The following is a 22,942-nucleotide window of genomic DNA, read 5'->3' as shown; positions in this document are numbered from 1 at the left end:
GAAAATTCTTATAATTTATATTTTTATATAAAGTCATGTATTGTAAAGCACGTCACTATTTGAGCTTAGTGATTTTTTATTTTTTAAAATACTTTTTTGTTTGTTTGTTTTTGAGGCAGGGCCTCGCCCTGTCACCCAGGCTGGAGTGCAGTGGCATAATCATAGCTTACTGTAGCCTGATAGCCTCAAAATCCTGGACTCACGCTATCCTCCTGAGCAGCTGGGGCTATAGGCATGTGTCACCATGCCCAGCTAATTTTGTAATTTTTTTGTATAGACAAGGGCTCACTATGTTGTGCAGGCGGGTCTCTTAACTATGGGCCCCAAATGATCCTCCCACCTGCACCTTGCCTAAAAATACTTATCTGTATTGTTAAATTACCATTCTGATTCCTACTCGTATGTTTTATTTCTTTAGATCTGCTGGGAAATTGTCTGTTCTTTATGTTTCTCTGCTTCTACCAAAAACAGAACTAGCTGATGGATTTAGTCATTTTTACTGTTTCTCTTTTCTAAATAATTAATTCCTGCTTTTTTCTTTAAATCCCTTCACTGAATGGAGACATTGGATGGGGAGTTGGATATACAAGTCTGAGGTTTAGGAGAGTGGTCCAGGCTTCAGTAAAGCAGGCATTTCTGGTGTCCTGCATCACAGTTCTCTTGGCTCACCTCTGATTTTTAACCCCTCCTGCAGGAAATAATACTATGAAAGCTTAGAGTCTCCTCAGGCTGAGCTTCCTGCTGCAAACACACTCTTCATTTTTTGGCCCCAGTGATTTCTTTTCTGTGGGAGGCCAAAAAGATTAGAAAGTAAGCATAGATTGGTAGTGAGGCAGAGGTAATGCCTATAGAGGCAGTGCTGTTCCTGTATCATACTGGATGGATAAAAGGTCACGTCTCATTCTATCTGGAGAGAATTTTGAGAGACCATCTATATGCTTCTTGGGAGGTTTAAGTAGATTGATCCCCTGTTATCTTTAGGGATGACATTGATAGTATACTATTCCTTATATTGGCTTTTCTTCCATCCCTGTCTTACTCTTCCTGTTCCCGTAGGTCATTCTCTAGACAAACTACTTTTACTCAGGTTCTTACCTCAGTCATTGCCTTTGGGAGAACCCAAACTAAGATAGCAATCATTAGAGTACTTAGTATTTAAAAGGTAGATAAGAGTTCAGGAATTGAGACTGGATGAGCACCAAATGTGTGAGTATATATAGAAAAGAAGGCCAAGATCTGTGTTCTTTGTATCGTTAGGAATGAGTTAGGAGGTTGGCATAAAGAGGAGCAACTAGCAAAGGAAACTGAGGTTTGACCAGTGGTATAGAAACAAAACTAGGAGAATGTGTGGTGTGTTGGAAGCTAAATGAAGAAAACTTGGAAAGTAAGGGGAAGCGATGCTGCTAAGAAAGCAAGGGGGAGAAATGAATTTAGATTGTCTATTGAATTTATTTTATTTATTTATTTGTTTGTTTATTTTTGAGGCAGAGTCTTGCTCTGTCGCCCAGGCTGGATTGCAGTGGCGGGATCTTGGCCCACTGCAACCTTTGCCTCCTGGGTTCAAGTGATTCTTCTGCCTCAGCCTCTCGAGTAGCTGGGATTGCAGGCATGTGCCACGATGCCCAGCTGATTTTTGTGTTATTAGTAGTAGAGACAGGATTTCACTATGTTGGCCAGGCTGGTCTCGAACTCCTGACCTCAAGTGATCTGCCTGCCTTGACCTTCCAAAGTGCTGGGATTACAGGCGTGAGCCACCACATCCAGCCGTATTTTTTTATTTTTTTATTTTTCGCAACGGAGTCTCACTCTGTCACCCAGGCTGTAGTGCAGTGGCACAATCTCAGCTCACTGCAACCTCTGCCTCCCAGATTCAAGCGGTTCTCTTGCCTCAGCCTCCTGAATAGCTGGAATTACAGGTGCCCTGCACCACGCCTGGCTAATTTTTGCATTTTTAGTAGAAATGGGCTTTCACCATGTTGGCCAGGCTGGTCGCGAACTCCTGGCTTCAAGTGATCCGCCTGCCGTGGCGCCTCCCAAAGTGCTGGGATTACAGGTGTGAGCCACTGTGCCTGGCCAGATTGTCTATTGACTTTAGATGTTTTAAGAACAGTTTTTCTTGAAACGATAGGGACAAAAGTGTGATTGGAGTGGATATAGGAACACTTGATAGAATAATTGAAGTCACTGCATGTGGACAACTTGTTTGAGGAATGTTTCTGTAAAAGACAGCAGAGTAATGGGTTGGTAGCTGTAGAGAGAGATGTGGTTTCAGGAGAGATTCTTTTTAAGATGAGAGAAAAAATACACCTGCTTGGTATAGCATATTGCTGTGTGTGGTCACAATCAGTTTAGAGTATTTTAGACTGTTTCTCTTTGTAAGGATAGACTTAATATTCCCCATCATAATTAGGGTTCTTTCTAGTGAATTTGACTGCCTTTTTCTGTTTCCATTTAGGGCTCCCTAAGTCATGCATAATGAATTCATGGAGGAAAAGAAGTTATTACAAATTACTAGGAGAAACAAAGGTGATTGGGAATTACTCTGGCATAGACATAAACATGAGGAAGTAGAGAGAAGTGATGGAATACATGTGGGGAAATTAATCCTGCTACAGGATTGCATCTTATGGGGAAGAGTTTAGAATCCAGTCAAGACTGTATGAGAGGCTGGGCACAGTGGCTCACACCTATAACCCCAGCACTTTGGGAAGCTGAGGTGCTTGAATCACTTGAGGCCAGGAGTTTGAGACCATCCTGGCCAACATGGTGAAACCCCATCTCTACTAAAATTACAAAAATTAACTATGTGTAGTGGCGTACACTTGTAATCCCAGCTACTGTGGAGGCTGAAGCATGATAATTGCTTGAACCCGGGAGGCAGAGGTTGCAGTGAGCTGAGATCGCGCCACTGTACTCCAGCCTGGGTGACAGAATGAGACTGTCTCACACAAAAAAAGAAAGATTAGACAAGAAAGCTATTTCTAGGTTTGAAACAGTGCCATGATTTAATTTCCCTGTCATATTAAGCAACAGCTTTGTGAATATACATATTTGTAATCCGTATTGTCACAAATGTCTTTTTGCACACCTTTTGTTGACTTATTGTTGAAAATAGCCAAGTCAACTCTATGCTAGGAACAGGTGAAATTTACCCACAGACTTCCAGTCTTTATTTTATGCAGTTTCACCTTTTCCAAGTATTGTTATGAGCCATATTGAGCTGTTTTCTTTCCTTGTTCTCTCCCACCTCTTCCTTCAGATTATAGAATGGTCTTATGTCAGCTTTTCATAGTTAATTCTGTCTGAGATGTTTGCATTTGTAGTCATATGGCTAATTGTGGAATGAGCGAGTTTTTCTGTTGGAAAAAAATTGAGGCTTTCTTGTTTCCTAAGTTATGTCAGTCCTGCTACACTGAGATGGAAGAGAATTCCACAGATTCTTCTACCTTGACCTACACTTATAAAATAGGGCTAACAAAAATTGGTGGACTCAAAGAAGCCTTAGTGATCTGAATTTCAGAGTTAACAAGAGTTCTGTGTAGGTGAATGTGGCGGTTTGCCTGCCTGGGGGCAAGTGTCTGGTATCAGTATAGGTGGATAATATGGAGAGACATTGAAGTTATAGGATAAAGGCATTCGAGAATTAGGATCCTTGAATGACAGTGGGGGCTTTAGGGAAGATGTGGGACTCTGACAGAGCCTCAAAGACAAAAATCAAATAATTAAGCATGATACTTTGGTTCTGTCTTCCCGTTACATTTTGCCAAGAAGTCGCAGGATAGGAGAGGATTGAAAGCATAGAGAAATCATGTAGTCCTGCAAATTCAAAGAGTGCTTGGAATTTGGGGCCCTGTTGGACTTGAATCTAAAGGTAAACTGAAAGAAAAAATATTTGGAACTGCAACCCAAACTTCTACTACCTCAGATTTGACAAGATCGAAAAGGTGACTTTGGGTCAGTGATGGGGAGGTTGGGATTTGGGCTTATTACAGATGAATTCAGTCTAATTAAAGCTGCTGCCAGTCCCAGCTCAAATGGACTCTACTAGAAATCTGAATTTCCAACCTTTATCCTGGGAGAAGTAGAAGGACCTTACACTCCCTGGGAAATAACACTTAAAACAATATTATAGTGGGGCGTAGTGGCTTATGCCTGTAACCCTAGCACTTTGAGAGGTGGAAGCAGGAGGATTGCTTTAGCCCAGGAGTTCAATACCAGCCTGGGCAACATAGTGGGACCCTGTCTCCACAAAAAATAAAAAATTGCTGACTCTGGTGGTGGTACATGCCTATAGTCCCAGCTATTTGGGAGACTGAGATTGGGGATTACTTGAACCTGGGAGGTTGAGGCTACAGTGAGCTGAGATTGTGCCAGTGCACTCCAGCCTGGGTGACTGAGACCCTGTCTGAAAAAAAGCCCCAAAACCAAATGAATAAAATTATACTGAATTTCTGACTATTACTTTATAGTGTCTAGAATATTATAAAATATATGAAATATACAAAGACATGGAAAAGGGTGATTGTATAGGCTTATAGATGACCCAGTTATTGGAATTAGGAGAAAAGAACATTAAGGCAATTGGCAGGATAATATATGGGGGATTGAGTATTTCAGGTGAGTAATGGAAATGCCAAAAAACCAAATGCATATTCTGGAACTGAAAAATTGAATATCTTAAATTTAAAAAATTGATCAAATAGCCTTAATAGCAGATCTATGATAAGAAATAAAGACGGAAGGAAATGGTAAATGTGAATAAATATGAAAGTTTATTTTCTAGTTTTTAAATTTATATAAATGACAGTGGATAGCACAAAGCCAAAAATAACAATGTATTGTAGAATTTATAGTATGTGTCAGTAAAATATAAGACAGCACAAAAGATGGAAGTAAATATATGCATACTCTTTTATAGTACTTAGATTATATGTGAAATGGTATATCATTTGAAAATGGGCTATATTGAATGAAGAATGCATATTGTAATTTCTAGAGCAACCAAAAATGTAGGATAGCTAAAAGTCCATAAAAGGAGATAAAATGGAATAAAAGGAAAACTTTATTAGAAGGTAAGAAAAGATGAACAAAGAATGAATAGAAAATAAATATGAGGCTGGGTGTGGTGGCTCACACCTGTAATCCCAGTGCTTTGGGAGACTGAGGCGGTGGGGATCACTTGAGGTCAGGAGTTTGAGACCCTGTCTCTACTAAAAGTACAAAAACTACCTGGTGTCGGGCGCGGTGTCGGGCGCCTGTAGTCCAAGCTACTCGGGAGGCTGAGGCAGAAGAATCGCGTGAACCTGGGAGGTGGAGGTTACAGTGAGCTGAGATCGTGCCACTGCACTCCAGCCTGGAGCAAGACTCCATCTCAAAAAAAAAAAAAAAAAAAAGAAATCATAATGTGATAGTTTTAAGTTCTCTCGTGGCAATAATTACATAAAATATGAAAGATCTAAGGCCACCATTAAAACATAGAAATTGTCAAATTTGATTTCTAAAAAGACCCAACATTATGCTTCCTACAAATGGGTACTTGAAATGTAAAGACGTTTAGTTAAAAGTAATGGATGGAAAATATATACCACATTAACACTAATCAAGAGAAAGCTCCTATAGGACTATCGTGACATCAGGCAAAATATTAAAAGACAAGGATTACTAACAGGGGAAAAAACCTCATAATGTTAGAAGGATCCATTCACCAAGGAGGCATGAGCCCTAAATATCTATTCACGGTATAGTGGACCTCCAACATACATGAAATAAAAATAAAAGAATAGACAAATTTACAACTGTAGTTAAGAGATGCCTATACTTTTCGATAACTTACAGAAAAAGAAAGCCATAAATTGGTAAGGCTATAGAAGATTTGAACACAACTGTCAACCAATTTTATCTAATTGATATTTATAGAACATTATACCCAAGAGATGTAGTATGTGACATTCATGTACACATGGAACCTCTCACTAAGAATTATGTGGGACCGTCGAAAGTCTCAACATATTTCAAAGACTTGAAATGATAGTATTGTTCTGTTGACTGCATTGGAATTACATAGAAATCAGTAACAAAGTGAGGTTTGGTAGATTACCAAATATTTTGAAATTAAGGAAGTCAGTTTTGAATAACCCATCAGTAAAATAATAAATCAGATGGAAAATTAGCAAGGACATTAAATATATTCAGCAAAAGACAACATCAAAATTATTAAATGTGTGCTTAAATTATTAAAGTAGTACTCGGATAATTTGTATCTTTAAAGTTTAATGAAGAAATAAGGATTAGAAAGTTTTATTCTAAGGACAGAAAAAGAAATTCAGAATAAGTGAAAGGCAGAAAATATAGAGAAGAAAGCAGAAATCAATGAAATAGAAAGCATACTCTAAGAAAATGAACAAAATATAACATTTCCTCTTTGAAAAGATAATCCAGTAGATAAACCTGTAGCAAGATTGACTGAGGGGAATAAAAAAATCCGCAGATTACTGATATAGAAAATGGAGGGGTGCTTATGGTACAGATTCTATAGCTGTTAGGATAAAAAGGAAATAACTATTTAAAACTTTTGTTTGTTATTTTTAAACAACAAAAACCAATTGTTTTAGGTCTGTTTCTGTGTTAAGAATCTCTCCACCACTTGGTGACTTAAAACAACAGCAGTTGACTGTTTCTCTGAATTATGTGAATCAGCATGTGGTCTTTTATCCCAGGCTTCTTTGTGGCATTGTATTCTCAGGGCAACATTCAAAGAAGGTAAAGGTGGACTTTGCAAATCATGAGGCATAGGGACTGTCACTTGCCTAACAAAACTTATGCTGCATTGAGTTGATATAAACAAGTCACAAGGCCTGCCCAAATTCATGGGGTTGGGGAAATAGATTCTATCTCATTATTTTAGGTGTTGTAAAACATTCTGGCCGTGTTTTTCAGTCTACAGTGGTTAAGTCAGAAATAGTGAAGTCTGAGATTTTACCCTATTTATAAGCTAAAAAGTTAAGCCTGCCAGAAAACAGAATACCTTCAGATTAGAGACAGAGAGATTATTACCACAAAAGCAGTAACTAGAGCAATGTCTTGTGTCAGTTCTTCACAGGGTGACATACTGAGAGTCCTATAGTACCTGCTCATGCAGTAGTGTACGTTATAGGAGAAGAACCCCCAAATAGAAAACCTGATCTTATTTAGGACCACTGGTAACCTGTCCATCCTCTCCTCTGGAGTGTAAGCAAGTCTTTTCTGGAGAGGGGAAGGTGGACTCTCTGAATCTTGCTTAGTGTTACTATCCTAGAATGTCTCCATACAAACACCTTATGTAAATAACATTACTCAGAGGACCGAGAACATGCAGGAATGTGAAATGTTTATGGAGAATTTTCTTTCAACACAGTGTACTCTCGATCACAATAATGTGCCTTCCTCTCATATACAAAATTTGATCTCTCTTCTCCGAAAGCATTATTCCATTAAAGTATGAGACTTGTTGATCTGTCTCATCAAAATGAGATCTAGATACAGATAAGGCTTCTCAATGCCATTTGTAATTAGAAAAATGCAAAATTAAGGAAGACTGAAAATACCAAGTGTTGGTGAGAATGTAATTGTAATTCTCTTTTCTGGGAGTGTTAAATAATAAAACCACTTTGTAAGACAATAGTTTTGAATAGAATTAAATTGCTTACAGACTATGACCCAGCAGTTTCATTCTCATATCTTTACCCATGAGAACAGAAGCCTGTGTTCTTATTAACACTTGTACACAAATGTACTTTTATTCAGGACAGGCTGCCTTAGTCAGGTGTTGACTGGGAAGGGGCAAGTGTGAACCTTTTAGGGTGATGGAAATGTTAACATGTCTTGATTCCTGCTGGTTATATGATTGTATCTCTCTACCATCTATACTCTTAGAATGTGTTCATTGTGTAAATTGTATCTAAAAATATAAAAATGGAAAATTTTGCAAATGTAAGGATTCCCTGGTAATTCAGTGTGTATGTCTACCACTTAATTGCACAGTAATACATTTTTAGACATGTTTAGGTTAACCATAGTTTGATTTTAACACTGTTAAATTTTAACACTGTTCATATTGAAAAAACACCCAGCTTTCTTCTTGATTAGAATTAGGCTAATGGGACCAGACACTGATGTTGATCTTCTAGTTATAAGTATGATCTAGCCATCAGCATCTTTTCTTTGTTTCTTGTATATGTTATAGGCGTATCACATTTTATATATAGTTTTTGACTGTTGTCCTTCAGAATTACTCTTACACAGCGTTTATAATTTTTTCATTACTTAAGTAGTTTAAAAACTTTTTTTTACTCTTCTACCTTCTATCTTTATTCTTTTTCATATTATTATTTTAATTATTTATGTACTTATCAGTAAGGGGTTAATAATGTTCATAAAATGCCTTGGAACTAAGCACAAATATACCAAATACAGATTAGCAACATTGTGATAACTATGATTAAACTAAATGATCTTACACAACCACTAAATATCATCTGATAGGTGTGGGAATGCCTGAGGAGGCTTTGTTTTACATTTTTACTAAACGAAATATTGCACCACATAAGATTGCTCTTAAATCCAGTTGAGTATACACGTGCGCCTCGAGGCGACCCCGGAGTGCAGCCTTGCCATGGCCTCCGAAGCTTCTCCGCATCTCAGGGCGCCCCCCTAACTCTCTGTGGATCTGGAGGCCTGGCATCTATGAGGATGACGAGGGGAGGACCTGGGTGACCGTGGTTATGCGACTCAGTCCCCTGAACAGAGAATGGCCCGGGGGCTTGAGCTCCCAGGGCAGCACATATGAACCCAGCATCATGGTGCACATGCGGCTGATGCCAGTGCACACCCCGGAGCCACTGTCCCCCAGCCAGCTGCTCTTCTCCCAACTGCTCCCCGTGTGGCAGCTCTACCCCAGGAGGAGGTACCAAGCAGCAAATTCCAGTTTCTGGGAAATAGTGGACCAGATCGTTTCCATGGAGCAGCTGGTCCTAACATATTGGCCAGCAAGGAATGACTGACATTGGGAGTGGCTGGCCCTGCTTGCCCTGACTCCTCTGGCCTCATGTCTCTTCGGGCCGCCTCAGTGAGGATCTTTGTGTACCTGCTATTCCATTTGCACATCCAGCATGGCCTCCTTGCAGGCAGGAGGCAGTGGGGCCCCTGCCTGCTCAGCTTCTCTCATTTTCTTTACTTATCAGTCTTGTCCTGTTCCACTCAGATCTGTACTGAGGGCGCTTGGCCTGGATGGGCTTCACTAGGGGCCCCGTCTGTGCACTGGGCCCGTTTCCCCTGCTGGCTGCAAGCCATGGGTTCTCTTTCTCCTCTCTGCCCCTCATGCTGATATTCTAGATGCCACTCCCAAATCTCCTTCACTCCATACCCACTAGGCTGCATACCCAGCCAGGCCTCTGGCACCCTCAGTGCAGCCCATGATTGGAAACTCACCATCAGCAGTCAGTGGCTTGGTTTAAGAGATGGCCACAGAGGGAACTGGGTCTGGATGTGGACTTGGATGCCCTGTGGGTATCAGTTCTGCTGACACTTTGGCCTGAAATAGATGAAGTGCTGAGCAAGCAGTGTGTGCTGGAGCCTCAGTGAGTCCATCTGCACAATGGGGAGCATGGAGGGATGGGTTTGGCCTCTGCTTCTGCTTGTTCAGTCCTTCAGCCCAGAGCAGGATGTTAATTCATGAAGGTGACCTCGCAGTACTGGTTAATTAAACTTTATTGCTCACCGAAAAAAAAAAAATACATAGCCAGGTATATCTTGTGATCTCTTTAGGTAAATAGAAAATGTGCTGTATTAAAAAAAAAATCTTTATAGTGATTTTACTTTTCAATTTTTATAGTAATTCTCAAACTGAGACTTTTGTCAAAATAATCTCAAGCAGAGGATGGGGAAGGCTAAATGATAGTGGCTATGGTATAAATGAAATAAGATTGACCATGCATTGATTATTGTTGAAACTGTGTTGGAAAAAGGAATCACATGACATTTTGTTGTTGTTGTTGTTTTGAGATGGAGTCTCTGTCGCCCAGGCTGTAGTACAGTGGCGCGACCTTGGCTCATTCCAGCCTCCGCCTCCCGGGTTCAAGCAATTCTCTCGCCTCAGCTTCCTGAGTAGCTGGGATTACAGGTGTGTACCACCACGCCCAGTTAATTTTTGTATTTTTAGTAGAGATGGGGTTTCACCATGTTGGCCAGGCTGGTTTCAATCTCCTGACTTCGTGATCCACCTGCCTCAGCTTCCCGAAGTGCTGGGATTACAGGCGTGAGCCACCACACCCGGCCCGACATTTTGTTTAAGACAAAGAATTTTGAGTTTTATACTGTACCTAATTTAGTAAATCAGAATCTCTAGGGAGAGGGTATAGTATCTGTATTTTTCAAAAACAATGAGTGAATATTAAGTAGCTAGTTGCAGTTACAGCCAAGATTTGTTTTTCTTCCTCATGAGCAGCTTTTTAAATTGGTGGCAGAGTTTACTAGGGCAGTCTATGAATGGTTGCCCAAATCCTGCTTATGAAAATTATCAATGAGCTCCTCTTTTTCTCTACTAGATTATTTCTATCTATCTGCCTACAAATCTACTGTTGTAGCTCTTCATTCATATTCGGGTCTGGCGACTACTTTATTTTTCTAATGTTTTATATAGCAAAACTACCTGAGTTGTCTGTTCTAGTTCTTCTGCTCTTTCTTGAATCCCTTCCAAGTAGTGTTTTGCCCCACCAACTAGAGGTGATTTTGTCAAGATAATCGATGACTTTCACATTAATACACAATGGCCATTCTAAGTCCTTATTAACAGAGGTGATAACATCTTCCTCCTTGAAACATTTTTTTTTTCCACCTGGCTTTTAGAATATCACACTTTTTCTGTCGGAGTAGAGTGTCTCTTTTGCTTCACTTGACTGCTTCTCTTCAGTGTCCTTTGCTGGTCTATAATGTTTTGGGGCTCAACCATTGAACCTATTCTCTTTTCTGTCTGCCCTCTTGCCCTTGATGATCTCATCTAATTTCATTGCTTTAAATATCATCTATAAGCAGACGACTTTCAAATTTATATCCACAGCTTGGATCTCTTCCCACATCTCTGAATGCCTGTATCTAGCTGCTTACTCAATGTCCTACTCAGATATCTTTCAAGTATTTCAAACTAAAGTTTTTGAATACAAGCATCTCTCTTCTCTCTGCCCTGCTCCTACCATGGTCTTATTCCATTTCAGTTTACTGGCAGCTCCATTCCACCAGACTGTCATATCTGTGGGAGTATGTATGAGTGACAGAAGACTTGGTGGCAAACTTTGCTTGCTGTACACACAGCTTCGTCGCTGTTGTTATTTTTTGTGGTATGCAGTATATGTAGAATTCTTAGAGAACGTTAAACACACACGTTAAACACGTTAGTCCTATACCATTTGGCATAGCGACAAATAGTTTGATGTATTTAGGGCAATTCTGAAATTCTGAAACACATAAATGGATATCACTCTTGAGTTTTTAAGAAAAAGATGATTTATGATGTATGCACTTTTTATTAAGATTATTATTTATTAAGCTGTCTCACTTTGGAATGTGTTGGCTGCAAGTACAGAAAACATAGCAATAATTTAAGCAAATAAGGGAATTAGTTTTCCCACATACCAAGAAATCCAGAAATAGAGAATAGTTAGCATTAATTCAGCTGCTCAGCAGTGCTATTTGAAACTCCAGCTTGTTTTGTTTTTTTCCTCTGTCAGTCTTATTTATTGGCTGGTTATTTATTAATCCTCATGCTTGTTGACTTATGGTAATAGGATGGTTGTTACAGCACTAGATACTGTGAACACATACAAGGCTAGAAAAATGGGAGAGTGGTGGTATCAGACATATTTGCTCCGATTTATCAGGAAAGCAGATGTTTTTCCAGAATGAACCCGCATTTCACCACCAAAGCAGACTTCAGAATATAAGCCTTTGATTTTCACTGTGTTACCCATTTCTTGGTGACCCCTCCAGGCATGGAAAGCTCAAAAGAGGTAATTGAGCTGGGCCCCTTACTGCCCTGAATAATCTAGAGTCTTGAAAGGAAGGCCAGATCACACCTGTAAACCCAGCACTTTGGGAGGCTGAGGTGGGTGGAAGGATTGCTTGAGCCAGGAGTTTGAGACCAGCCTGGGCAACATAGTTAGACTCTGTCTCTACACACACACACACACAAAAGAAAAAAAGAAAAGAAAAAAAGGGTACCTGGCTGTGGTGGTGGATGCTTGTAGTCCCACCCACTCAAGAGGCTAAGGCAGGAGGATCCTTTGAGCCCAGGAGGTTGACACTGAAGTGAGCCATGATTGTGCCACTGCATTCTAGCCTGGGTGACAGAACAAGATCCTGTCTCAAAAAAAAAAGAAAGTCCAGGCATGGTGGCTCACGCCTGTAACCCCAGCACTTTGGGAGGCCAAGGCAGGTGGATCACTTGAGGTCAGGAGTTTGAGACCAGCCTGGCCAACGTGGCAAAACCCCGTCTATACTAAAAAAAGAGTTAGCCAGCTGTGGCGCACACCTGTAATCCCAGCTACTCGGCAGGCTGAGGCAGGAGAGTTGCTTGAACCCAGGAAGCAGATGTTGCAGTGAGCTGAGATCGCACCACTGTACTCCATCCGGGGCAACAGAGTGATACGTCTCAAAAAAAAAAAAAGTATTAGAAGGGGAAATAAATCCATGAACAGTTAACAGTGCCTGCCACATAGAACTATGAAAAATTACTAAGATATAATTGGCCGAGTTTATTTGCTTGGAAAATTATTTCCCAGTAAGTTCAAATTAATGGCATTTTAGTGGTAGGTGGAAGAGTATTTATTTATATAATGAGGCCTCTCAATAGTTTATAAATGTATGAAGACTATCCACTGTAAAGATAGCCATTTGGCTGGGTGCAGTGTCTCACGTTTGTAATCCCAGCACTTTGGGAGACTGAGGTGGAAGAATCGCTTAAGGCCAGGAGTTCAAGACCAGCATGGTCAACATAGTGAGACTCTGTCTCTAAAAATAATTTTAAAATTAGCTGGGTATGGTGGTGTATACCTGTAGTCCTAGCTACTCAGGAGGCTGAGGTGGGAGGATTGATTGAGCCCAGGAGTTTGAAGCTGCAGTGAGCCATGTTTGTGTCACTGGGCTCCAGCCTAGGTGACAGAGTGAGACCCAGTCTCTTAAAAAAAAAAGCTAGTCATTTATTTAGAAGCTAGTAAATATGTGTATGTGTGTGCATACACTTGTGTGTGTGTTTTTAAGAGGCTAATATTTTGGTGTGACTATTTGGTCTTAACTATTTTCAGTTTACAGAGGTTAATTTTTGAGAAGTTTAATTTAACTTTTATATAAATGAGGTATTAAAAGAGATGTTCCTTAAAGTCATAAGGATCCGTTTTTATTGTTAATTTTTTTTTTTTTTTTTTTTTGCTTTCCATAGAATGTTGGCTCAATTAAGAAACATCAGGGAGATAAATTCAACCCGGTGGTAAGTAACTTCAATTTCTTTTAGTAGAAAGTTTTCAGCAGCCAGTTACAGTGACACACGCCTCTAATCTCAGCACTTTTGGGAGGTCAGTGCAGGAGTTTGAGACCAGCCTGGGCAACATGGCGAAACCCCCATCTCTGTAGAAATTACAAAAATTAGCTGGGTGTGGTGGCTGGTGGCATGGTAGTACCCTTGGGAGGCTGAGGTGGGAGGATCGCTTGAGCCTGGGAGATCGAGGCTGCAGTGAGCCAAGATCACACCACTGCACTCCAGTCTGGGTGACAGAGTGTGACCCTGTTGCCAAAAAAAAAAAAAGCTTATTATTCTGGGTCGACACTTTCTTCTCCATTGTGATTAGAAGATTCTTATATCTACAGTATTACTTCTGATTTATAAAGTGGCTCTTCCTTATGACATACCTGAAATTCTAATTAGCAGTTCCCATGTTGATCAATTCAGTTCCGATCAGGCTAGGCTTTCTTCCTTTTGGATTACTTCCTTGTGTTACTCTGTAAAGGAGAATCAGTCTCTGGGTACTGTTACTCATTTACTTCTCTTTCATAGGTTACTTTCCTCCTCTGCCCTCAAGAATTAAGGTTTTCAACCTTTCTTATCAGTCAGCAGTTCTTAGTCTATACCACTTGCACTTGCAGGCCTATCTAGATTTGGCGCTCATTTTTATATTGGCACCAGGCCCACTGAATTTGATCTGAGGTCTAAATTGCTCTCTTTGTAGTCTCTATTCACAGAAAGTTTTCCTTTGAGACGTAAGCTCTATTTAGCTTCCTAGACCCCAACATCTAATCCTCCTTTTCTGAGTTAGTTCTCCTTTCAGAGAAGTTCTACAATTTCTGTTTGTCTGTCTGCAACATGATTAGCTCTACAGAAAAAAACTTGGAAATTGTTATATCTCCATTAACAATTACTTGACCCTATAAATTGCCTTATACCTCAAGTGCCCTACATCTTTATATGTTATCTTTATATATTTGGACCCAGTATGGTCCAGTGGCCATTAAGCATTTAAACGTGTGACTAATAAACTGAATTTTAAATTTTATTTGATTTAGCTTTTAATAAGAAGTTTAAATAGCCACATGTGTCTAGTGGCTACCATACTGGACCTAGCAGATAGAATTCTTTCCCATTCTTAAGTGTCCTCCTAACTCAGTATCAGTTGTATTAAAATGTTTAGAACAAGAAATTTTGTATTCATTTTTGGAATTTTTTAAATGATCTCAAGTACATAGGTAAAAATCTAAATTCTCTTCTGGCAATTAAAATCTTCTTATTAGATGAACTGTTCTTATTGATAAAATATGCCTTAATATAAACAGATTGTTACTAAGTAGTAAACTTTTATGGATATTTATTTGTTGACAAAGATTTTAGATGGAAACATTTAATGTTTGACATCTTAGTTTCTTTTTTTAAATTCTGAAGGAGGAGTATGTAGCGAAGATTTACTGATACTTGGGAGCTTGCAGTGAGCTGAGATCCGGCTACTGCACTCCAGCCTGGGCGACAGAGTGAGACTCCGTCTCAAAAAAAAAAAAAAAAAAAAAAAAAGAACCTTCTTTCAAGTATGTATTATTATGGTATGGAAGAGCACAGACTCAATTTTTTCATGGAAAAATGCAGATAACAGTACATATCTTAGAAAGTTGTAGTGACGATGAAATGAGAGTCTGCATATAGTTTATTTAAAGAACTTAGCACAGTGCCTGGTATGGAGTGATTGAGTAAGTAGGCTGGGCGCGGTGGCTCACGCTTATAATCCCAGCACTTTGGGAGGCCAAGACGGGCGAATCACGAGGTCAGGAGATTGAGACTATCCTGGCTAACGCGGTGAAACCCCGTCTACTAAAAATACAAAAAAATTAGCCGGGCGTGGTGGCAGGCTCCTGTAATCCCAGCTACTCAGGAGGCTGAGGCAGGAGAATGACGTGAACCCGGGAGGCGGAGCTTGTAGTGAGCCGAGATCCGGCCACTGCACTCCAGCCTGGGCGACAAAGCGAGACTCTGTCTCAAAAAAAAAAAAAAAAAAGAAAGTTGTAGTGACAATGAAATGAGAGTCTGCATATAGTTTATCTAAAGAACTTAGCACAGTGCCTGGTATAGAGTGATTAAGTATAGTTAAAAAAAAAATTTTTATTTATTTATTTTTTTTTGCAGCGGAGTCTTGTGTTGCTTGCGCTGGAGTGCAGTGGCACCATCTCGGCTCACTGCAGCCTCCGCCTCCCGGGTTCAAGCAGTTATCCTGCCTCAGCCTCCCTAGCTGGGATTACAGGCATGTGCCACCACGCCCGGCTAATTTTTTTGTGTAAAGATGGGGTTTCGCCATGTTGGCCAGGCTGGTTTCAAACTCCTGACCTCAAGTGATCCGCCTGCCTTGGTCTCCCAAAGTGTTAGGATTACACGTGTGAGCCACTGCGCCCGGCCTAGAATAGCCAATTTTTTAAAAAGATTGCAAGGGAAATACATATCTTACTCTTTGTCACTTTTAAAATACCGTATAATATGAAGTAGAAGAATTAGAAGCAGTGCCTTGCAGATCCCTGTTACAGCTTGAGGCAAAAGGAAAAATCGCTAATACCAGATCCCGTTTTTGTTTTAACATTGGACATTTTGTTTATACATGGATTCTTTTTCAGTAATCTGTATTTTTAAAACGTTATATTAAGATATTGTATTTATCTTGATTACTGAATTTTTTGATACCTCCTTATATTTTGTGCCTGAGGCCTCACTGGCCTTAACCTAGTCTTGGTCCTGGTTAGAGGTAGTCTAATACTCTAATGGAATCTTCTGACTACAGCAAGAATAGATTGTTTTACATAGAAAGAATTGATAACACTAATTATCATTTTTATTTATTTTATTTACTCCTAATATTGCTATAAAGTTGCCAGTGTATTTGTGTGGTGTTTGAATTTTTTGGTTTAATTTTATCTTAGAGTATGAGGCACAATTCAAATTTTTAAAAGTTGATTTTTAAACTTTTATTTCTTCAAGTTAATTGCTTTATTACTTGTGCAAATATAATCTTACTTTGCTAATATAATCTTAGCGTAGTTAGAATTAACCTATGTATATACATTGTGTACTTAATAAAGTTGGCCCTGAGAATGTTCACTAATTCAGAATTGGCCTTTTCCCTCAATTAATTTGAAATCTGTTATTTATTTAAGCAAGTTTTGCACCAGTGTGTAACCTTAAACACATTTCAGACATGTAAGTTCTTTAGAAAAACTATAGGGCCCATATTTAATTTAAACAAAATATACTTGGAGTAGGTGGGAATTTTCATGTGGAAACTTTGACTTTTCATGGGAAGGTTATAGGGTGATTGATCCCTGATGGCTGTTTAAGAAGACCTGAAAATATCTTTGCATTCCCACTCCCTACTCAAAACTGCACTTAATCAAGTCCTTAATGAAGACACGTAGAACTCTTAGAGTCAGAAATTAAGTAAAATTAAATAAAAAATCTTTGTCTTATTAGAGTTTTTTTTGTTGAGAACTAAGAAGCAGACTCAAAGCACAGTTTTGTTTGTTTGTTTTTTTGAGATGGAGTCTTGTTTTGTTGCCCAGGCTGGAGTGCGGTAGCATGATCTCAGCTTACTACAAGGTCCGCCTCCTGGGTTCACACCATTCTCCTGCCTCAGCCTCCCGAGTAGCTGGGACTACAGGCGCCCACCACCTTGCCCAGCTAATTTTTTGTATTTTTAGTAGAGATAGGGTTTCACCGTGTTAGCCGGGATGGTCTCGATCTTCTGAGCTGTGTTCTGCCTGCCTCAGCTTTCCCAGGTGCTGGGATTACAGGCGTGAGCCACTGCGCCCGGCCTCAAAGCACAGTTTTTGAAGAAGCATGTAAATGGCTACTTCATGGATTGTTTTGTGAAGTACTATAGAGCTTGAGTTTAATTTGAAATCCAGTAGCTATAAATGTGGGTATTAAAGCAATGTTAAATGGGTTCCATTGTGCTTGTATAGTGGCGGGAGAAGTGTTTATCTGTGACATATGAATTGCGATAAATGGGAATGATTTGTTCTGAAAAACCATTGTAATATGTATGTTTTTAATTTCTTTTTATTCGAATATTGCAGCGTCTAAAAATGACTACAAAACGAAGTTTGTTTGTGCGGTTGGTACCATGTCGCTGTCTACGAGGGGAAGAGGAGACTGTCACTACTCTTGATTATTCTCACTGCAGCTTAGAACAAGTTCCGAAAGAGATTTTTACTTTTGAAAAAACCTTGGAGGAGCTCTATTTAGATGCTAATCAGATTGAAGAGCTTCCAAAGGTATGCTAATACTTTCTTTCAAGAATTACCTTTGGTTATTTTTATACCTAGAAATATGATATTCCTAATATTGCTATAAAGTTGCCAATATGTTTGTGTGGTGTTTGAATTTTTTGGTTTAATTGTATCTTATTTTATACCTAGAAATATGATATTCCTAATATTGCTATAAAGTTGCCAATATGTGTGTGTGGTGTTTGAATTTTTTGGTTTAATTGTATCTTAGAGTATGCAGCACAATTCACATTTTTAAAAGTCGATTTTTAAACTTGTATTTCTTCAAGTTAATTGCTTTTATACTTGTGCAGATAACGTAAAATTTTGTATTTAATTTTAGTTGGATTGTAGACATTAAGGTAAATAATGAGACTAAATAATTTCTGGAGTCAGTAGATTTGACTAGACCAATAATTGAAATTAATGCTGTCTTTTTCGACTTTTCATAAGACGTTAATGTGCATTGTTATAATTGAGGGTAATTGTCCTTTTACCATATCATAATTTTATTGTTAAATAGCTTTTTTTGAGTTCATACAGTTATTGTTTTCCTCCATTTATAATTTGTTTGAAAAGGTTTTGGAGGACTTAAATTTCTGAAGTCTAGTAACAACTAAAAGGAGAAAGTTAGTTTGTTGTCATGAAACACCTTCTCAAGTTATCACCTTGTTTTTTTTTCACCAAACTTTTTTCAGTGTACTTTTTCTTCTTAAATCCCAGTCTCTTATTATCCTATATCAATTTCTCCTTTTATTATCCTATACCAATTAAATTGCTATAATTTTGCCACCCAAACAGCAGTGTTTTTAAAACTGTGTAGAGACCCATTGGTAGCTCATAAAATCAATTTCGTATGTGTGGGTAGCATTTTGAAAAAAGAACCATAAATTTGGACTGTGAGAATTAGGAAATATAGGACACTTAAATTAGAATTTTCAAACAAACAAGGAATAATTTGTTAGTGTAAGTGTGTTCCATGTAATTGTGGGATATACTTGTGCTAAAAAATTATTTGTTTATCTGAAATTCAAATTTAATGAACATCTCATATCTACTCTTGCAGCCTTAATTATAAAAATTAGAAAATAGAGTGTGTTGTATATAGCCATTGTTTCATGAAAATATTTTAGATTTGTGTGTATATACATACTGGATGATGGTACACAACAGGTTTTTTTCTGGTGGTAAGAACATTTTGAAAGCCACTGCTATCCTAGGGGTTATCTTACAGAGAAATCTTTATATGGCTATGGATAAAAATTAAAGGTTGTTGGTCACATATTTATGAACTAGAAACCTAGGTTGTGGTAGGGTAATTCACTGTTCTTCTTTATATGTTGTTCTTCAGCAGGCAGTTTATCTTCCGTAGCTAGTTCTAGAGAATATGGCAGACCAAAATTTGTCTCCTCCTCTGATCACCACCAGTAGAGTCTTGGTTTAGGGGTTTTGTTGGAAAGGGAAAGTCTTGCTACAACAGTGAAAATAACTGAATCATTTATATCTTATCATACCTAACACTTTTACATTTTTAGAAGAATATTCTTCTTAAATAGGACTTTCATTTTGGAATAAGATTGCTTGAAAGACAAGCTCCAGAGTTGATCACATTTAATAGCCACTTATTTTTTGTACTAACTCAACAGAGAATACAGCTATATACTTACTCTCACTAAGTGCATTTTGCTTAAGGTAGAAGTATGAAGATATAAATTAATATGAATGGTTCAGTTGTATTCATATCTATAATAGCGTAACGAGAACAATGAGACATCTTTCCTGGTATTAGTATAAGTTAAAACTCATTCAGTTTTAATATGGCTGATATTATTTATATATATAAAAGTTCATGAAATAGTTAAAGATATATATAATTGACATTCTTTCCTCCCTTTTTTCAATAGCAACTTTTTAACTGTCAGTCTTTACACAAACTGAGTTTGCCAGACAATGATTTAACAACGTTACCAGCATCCATTGCAAACCTTATTAATCTCAGGGAACTGGATGTCAGCAAGAATGGTAAGGGGTTTTTTTGCCCATAATTTTTTGCACTTGGGAACATGTTTCATTACTAAGATTTCTATTGAGTTTTCAAAAATAAGAATATAAAAATAAGTTAAATCTAATATATTAATATGAACTTCATCTAAGAAAATTTCATGTAAAGATAGTTGCCCCACTTTACAAGTTTTGCCACCTGTTTTGTATCAAATACAGTAAAATTAAATGTTAAAGCCTTGGCTTAGAATTTGTTTAATATGTATACATAAAATCTGTCATAGCTTAAAGCACGTGGAGAATAAATGTAAGGGGTTTTTTTGGTTTGTTTTTACATTTTTAATTGTGGTCATCATGTTGCAGGATAGATCTCTTGTACTTATTTCTCCTGTCAAACTGAAATTTTATATCCTTTGAACAACATATTCCAATCCTCCATCCCTGCTTCCCCATCCCCAGCCCCTGGTAACCACCATGCTACTCTGCCTCTGCCTCTGCAAGATGCCATATGTAAGTGAGCTTATGTGGTATTTTTTTTTTTTTCTGTTCCTGGCTTGTTTTACTTAACATAATGTCCTCCAGGTTTATCCATGTTACTGCAAATTAACAGGATTTTCTTCTTTTTAAAGGCTGAATAGTATTCCATTGTGTATATCATATTTTCTTTATTCATTCATCCATTGATGGACACTTAGGTTGATTCCCTGTCTTGGCTATTGTGAATAGGGCTGTAATGAACATAGGAGTTTAAATATTTCTTCAGCATACTGATTTCATTCACTTTGATACATATCCAGTAGTGGGATTGCTGGATCTTGTGGTAGTTCTAATATTTTGAGGACCCTCCATACTGTTTTCCATAGTGGCTATACTAATTTACATCCCCACCAACAGTGTGCAAGCATTCCCTTTTCTCAACTTCCTCATCAGCACTTATCTTTGGTCTTTTTACTCATTCTAACAAGTGTGAGGTCGTATCTCACTGTAGATTTAATCTGCATTTCCCTGGTGATTAATGATGTTGAACATTTTTCATTTACCTGTTGGTCATTTGTATGTCTTTTGTTGAAAACCATCTATTCAGGTCATTTGCTGATTTTTAAGTCAGATTACTTGTTTTCTTGTTATTGAGGTTTTTCAGTTTCTTACATATTTTAAATACTAACCCCTTCTCAGATGTATAGCTTGCAAACATTTTCTCCCACTCCATAGGCTGTTTTTTCACTCTGTTGTTTCTTTGGCTGTACAGGAGCTGTTCTGTGTGGTGTGATCCCATTTGTCTGTTTTTGCTTTTTATGCCTGTGCTTTTGGGGTGATATTAAAAAAAAATCATTGTTTAACCCATTGCCAGGCTCTAGAATGTCATGGAGCTTTTCTCCTATATTTTTTTCTAGTGGTTTTTTTTAATACTTTCAGGTGTTACAGTTAAGTCTTTAATCCATTTTGAGTTGATTTTTTATATGGTGTAAGATAAGAGTTTAATTTCATTCTGCATGTGGATGTCCAGTTGTCCCAACACTGTCCTTTATTTATTGAAGAGACTGTCCTTTACCCATTATGTATGTGTTCTTGGCACCCTTGTCAAAAAATAATTGACAAAATACATGGATTTATTTTTGGACTGTCTATTTCATTCCATTGGTCTGTCTGTATTCATGTCATTACCATGCTGCTTTGATTATGGTTGCTTTGTAGCATATTTTGAAGTCAGGTGTGATGCCTGCAGTTTAGTTTTTTTTGTTCACCGTTGCTTTGGGTATTCAGTCTTTTGTGGCTCCATATGAATCGCAGGATTGTTTTTTTCTTTGTCTATGAAAAATGTCATTGGAATTTTGGTAGGGATTGGGTTGAATCTGTAGACCACTTTGGGTAGTATGGACATTTTAACAATATTAATTTTCAAGTCCATTGAACACAAGATTTCTTTCCATTTATTGTGCTGCTTCAATTTTTTTCATCGAATGTTCTGTAGTTTTCAGTGTGTATGTCATTTACCTATTTTATTAAATTTATTCCTAAGTATTTTATTTTTTTGGTAGCTATTATAAATGGGATTGTTTTCTTAATAACCTTTTCATATAGTTTGTTAGTATATAAAAATGCTACTGATTTTTGTATGTTGATTTTTGTATCCTGCAAGTTTACTGAATTCTACCAGTATTTTGGTTGGAGTCTTTAGGGTTTTCTATATATAAGGTTATGTTGTCTGCAGATAGGGACATTTCAGTTTCTCCTATTCTAATTTGGAATCCTTTTATTTCTTTCTCTGGTTAGGACTTAAGTACAACGTTGAAAAGAAGTGGCAGGAATAGGCATCCTTACCTTGTCCCAGATCTTAGAGGAAAAGCTTTTAACTTTTCGTTGTTAAGTATGATGTGAGCTGTGGATTTGTCACATATGGCCTTTATTGTGTTGAGGTGCTTTCCGTCTATACCTGATTTGTTGAGAGTTTATTATGAAAGGACATTGAATTTTGTCAAATGCTTTTTCTGCATCCTTTGAGAGCTTTTTTTCCTTCATTTTGTTAATATGATATATCACATTTTTATATATGTTGAAATTATTAACAAGGCCAAGTATCTTATTTAGTATGTTTAGTTTGATACTAAGTATGGAAGATATATTCTAAAATGTTAAGTCCTTATTACCTCAGAAGGAGAGAAAAATCAGCCCTTGAAATTTTTAGAATGAGCGTGTGTTTCTTTTATAATTACAAAAAAGAATCACACGAGGATAAATTTTAAATGGTCTGACCAGATACAGGACTTTCACAAACACTAAATACTGTCATATAATACTTCTTAATAAGAATTGGGGAAATAAAGTTTATAAACAAGTCCCACCAAGTTAGTGCAACAGTGCCAGCAGTTTTGTAGTAATCATATTCCACAGCTTTTAGCTTTGTCCTAATGATATGAGTATCCAGAAGTAATCCTTCTCCTATAAGTTTTCCTAAATTTTAGGACTTACTATGAAGCATTTAGGGCTTATTAGAAGTCATCCTGTTTTCATAATTAACAGTTAACTTTGGCAAGCTAATTAACCAGGGGTCTGTCTGCACACACACACACACACACACACACATACACACACACAAAGTTATGTTGGCTCACACTTGTAATCTCAG

The 22,942-nt window shown here is 37.9% G+C and overlaps 1 protein-coding gene and 1 pseudogene across 8 annotated transcripts in view; both read left to right on the top strand.

The window, feature by feature from the left end:
* The window catches only part of LOC105499492 (erbb2 interacting protein), a 151,218-nt gene that overhangs the window by 45,760 nt on the left and 82,516 nt on the right, over positions 1-22,942 (top strand). For 7 of the 8 annotated variants that reach the window (XM_011772087.3, XM_011772088.3, XM_011772086.3 and 4 more), the window contains 3 exons: positions 13,466-13,513; positions 17,623-17,820; positions 19,719-19,836. In XM_011772087.3, coding sequence (XP_011770389.1) covers positions 17,632-17,820; positions 19,719-19,836 — 307 coding nt within the window. In that variant the 5' untranslated portion in view covers positions 13,466-13,513; positions 17,623-17,631. The remainder of the gene's footprint in view (positions 1-13,465; positions 13,514-17,622; positions 17,821-19,718; positions 19,837-22,942) is intronic. The other variant, XM_011772084.3, reaches the window with a different exon arrangement.
* Positions 8,651-13,453, top strand: LOC139363865 (T-cell leukemia/lymphoma protein 1B pseudogene; annotated as a pseudogene).

Source organism: Macaca nemestrina, chromosome 6 (genome assembly GCF_043159975.1).
Source record: "Macaca nemestrina isolate mMacNem1 chromosome 6, mMacNem.hap1, whole genome shotgun sequence".
Lineage (NCBI taxonomy): Eukaryota > Metazoa > Chordata > Mammalia > Primates > Cercopithecidae > Macaca > Macaca nemestrina.
Note: the sequence above shows the minus strand (reverse complement) of the source record. Positions and strands in the feature narration are given on the sequence as shown.